We start from the raw sequence: 2501 nt of genomic DNA, 5'->3' as shown, positions 1-2501 counted from the left end.
GTAAATATCCAATATGTACCTGCTACTTACTGGGTAAATATCCAATATGTACCTGCTACTTACTGGGTAAATATCCAATATGTACCTGCTACTTACTGGGTAAATATCCAATATGTACCTGTTACTTACTGGGTAAATATCCAATATGTACCTGCTACTTACTGGGTAAATATCCAAAATGTACCTGGTACTTACTATGTAAATATCCAAAATGTACCTGGTACTTACTATGTAAATATCCAATATGTACCTGCTACTTACTGGGTAAATATCCAATATGTACCTGCTACTTACTGGGTAAATATCCAAAATGTACCTGTTACTTACTGGGTAAATATCCAAAATGTACCTGTTACTTACTGGGTAAATATCCAATATGTACCTGTTACTTACTGGGTAAATGTCCAATATGTACCTGTTACTTACTGGGTAAATGTCCAATATGTACCTGTTACTTACTGGGTAAATGTCCAATATGTACCTGTTACTTACTGGGTAAATGTCCAATATGTACCTGCTACTTACTGGGTAAATGTCCAATATGTACCTGCTACTTACTGGGTAAATATCCAATATGTACCCGGTGCTTACTGGGTAAATGTCCAACATGTACCTGCTGCTTACTGGGTAAATATCTATTATGTACGTGGTACTTACTGGGTAAATATCTATTATGTACGTGGTACTTACCAGTTAAATGTCCAAAAGATACCACGTATGTGCCTGGTACCTGTAACTTGCGCAAGACTTTACCAGTACATGCCAATTACTGTTATGTACTCTGCAAGTACAGGGTACTTTCATTTTTGTAATAGTCTTCTTTGTACCAGGTACATACTGGTTTGGTATATGTATGAAAATCTATTTGAATCAGTCTAAAACATGTTGATCCATCAGAGTTGTATAAAGTTACAAAAACACATTGTTGTATCCTAAAACATGGGGAATAAAACAGCTCCCCCCCCCCCCCCCCCCCTTGTATGTTTGCTTTTTATTCCATTCAGTTGAATTATTCTTTGCGTCACAGCTGCATTAGAAACTTATGATCTTAATCAGAATCGGTGTAGCGAAACATCTGGACCGTCTTCTGGAGCCGTCTTGCTCTGAGCTGAGCGTTCAGGAGAGAAGCCTCTGATCTGATGAGGTGATGATGCAGCCATCTTCCTCACTGGGGAAAAAACTTCACGTTTCATCCGGCCTCGTTATTCACGCATCTACAGATGCAGCTGTGCAGCTCTGCAGCTGTGCAGCTGTGCAGCTCTGCAGCTGTGCAGCTCTGAAGTTTTGCTCAAATCATTCCATTTTAAATCCACCTCCAACTAACTGCTCAGTTTGTCCAGCAGATGGTGCACACGCACCACCCAGCTTTGATGCTCTTGTTTCTCTGGTTTCTGTTCAGGGCAGTGGGGCCCTCGAGTTCCCCAACGGTGTCCCGACATCCCTGCGGGACTCCGGGCAGCAGTGGGACTACCCCAACGCCTGGCCTCCTCTGCAGCACATGCTCATAGAAGGTGGGAAACAGGAAGCGTGTTCCTGCAAGATGATTCAGCTTCTGTGTTTTATGTAACTCGACATCAGAGTCGAACTAGTCGGAGCAGAATTAAGTTTTTATGTTTAGTTTCATCTGAACGGTTTTGTTGGGCGTACTTTCAGCTGTTTTCAACCATCCATAAATCAAAACATTTGGCCTGATCAGAACATTACGTTTATGAATTTTGCTTCTGGTAACTTTCATACTTTTAAATTATATTTAAACTATTTATACTACAGCTAGTTTTAGTTTTAAACTAGCATTTTTCTGCTTTTAGCCTTAAGCTACTGCTTTGCTAAATTCAACCTTAAGCTACTTTTTTACTAGTTTACACTTTAAGCTATTGTTTTGTTAGAAGTCTTGCTTGTTTTAGCTTAAAGCTACACATTTTTTATTTTTAGCTTTAGTCTTAGGCTGCTGTTTCTGTAGTTTTGGCCTCAAGCTACTGTTTTGTTAGTTTGAGCTTCTAGCTACTTTTCTGATCATTTTAATTCAATTGTTGTTTTTTACTGTAGTACAGTTTCACAACAAGGGTCGTCTCAGTTTCTGTTCAAAAACATTCTACTCCCTGAAACAGCAGTTAGTAAAAGTTGCCAAACGAAGCTGCAGATGGTGTTGAAGTTTCACTTTGTCACAGTTTTCCATGCAGAGCAGCATGATGGCGACAGTGGGAAGGAAAAACTCCAGTTCTATTCTAGTTTTCTGCCTTAACTGGAGTGGCTTATAGAGGACAGGAAAGTGACAAACACAAAATTGCTGGTCCAGTTGTGGTTCCTGTGGTCAACATGCATTTCCTATGGTCCAGGTGTAGTCTCTATGATCCAAGTGTAGTCTGTATGGTCAATGTGTAGTTTCTATGGTCTAGGTGTGGTTCTTTATGGTCCAGGTGTAGTTTCAATTGTCCAGGTGGGGGTTCCATGGTCCACATGTGGTTCCTATGGTCCAAGTGTGGTTCACATGTGGTTCCTAT

At 40.3% G+C, this 2501-nt stretch overlaps 1 protein-coding gene across 1 annotated transcript in view; it reads left to right on the top strand.

Annotated features, from left to right (window-relative positions):
* The window catches only part of treh (trehalase (brush-border membrane glycoprotein)), a 15167-nt gene that overhangs the window by 9635 nt on the left and 3031 nt on the right, over positions 1-2501 (top strand). Inside the window, exon 12 of the mRNA XM_037678315.1 lies at positions 1400-1511. Within this exon, the coding sequence (XP_037534243.1) occupies positions 1400-1511 (112 nt within the window). The remainder of the gene's footprint in view (positions 1-1399; positions 1512-2501) is intronic.

This window comes from Nematolebias whitei, chromosome 6, assembly GCF_014905685.2.
Source record: "Nematolebias whitei isolate Nwh7 chromosome 6, NemWhi1, whole genome shotgun sequence".
NCBI lineage: Eukaryota > Metazoa > Chordata > Actinopteri > Cyprinodontiformes > Rivulidae > Nematolebias > Nematolebias whitei.
This window is presented reverse-complemented; position numbering and strand designations above follow the sequence as displayed.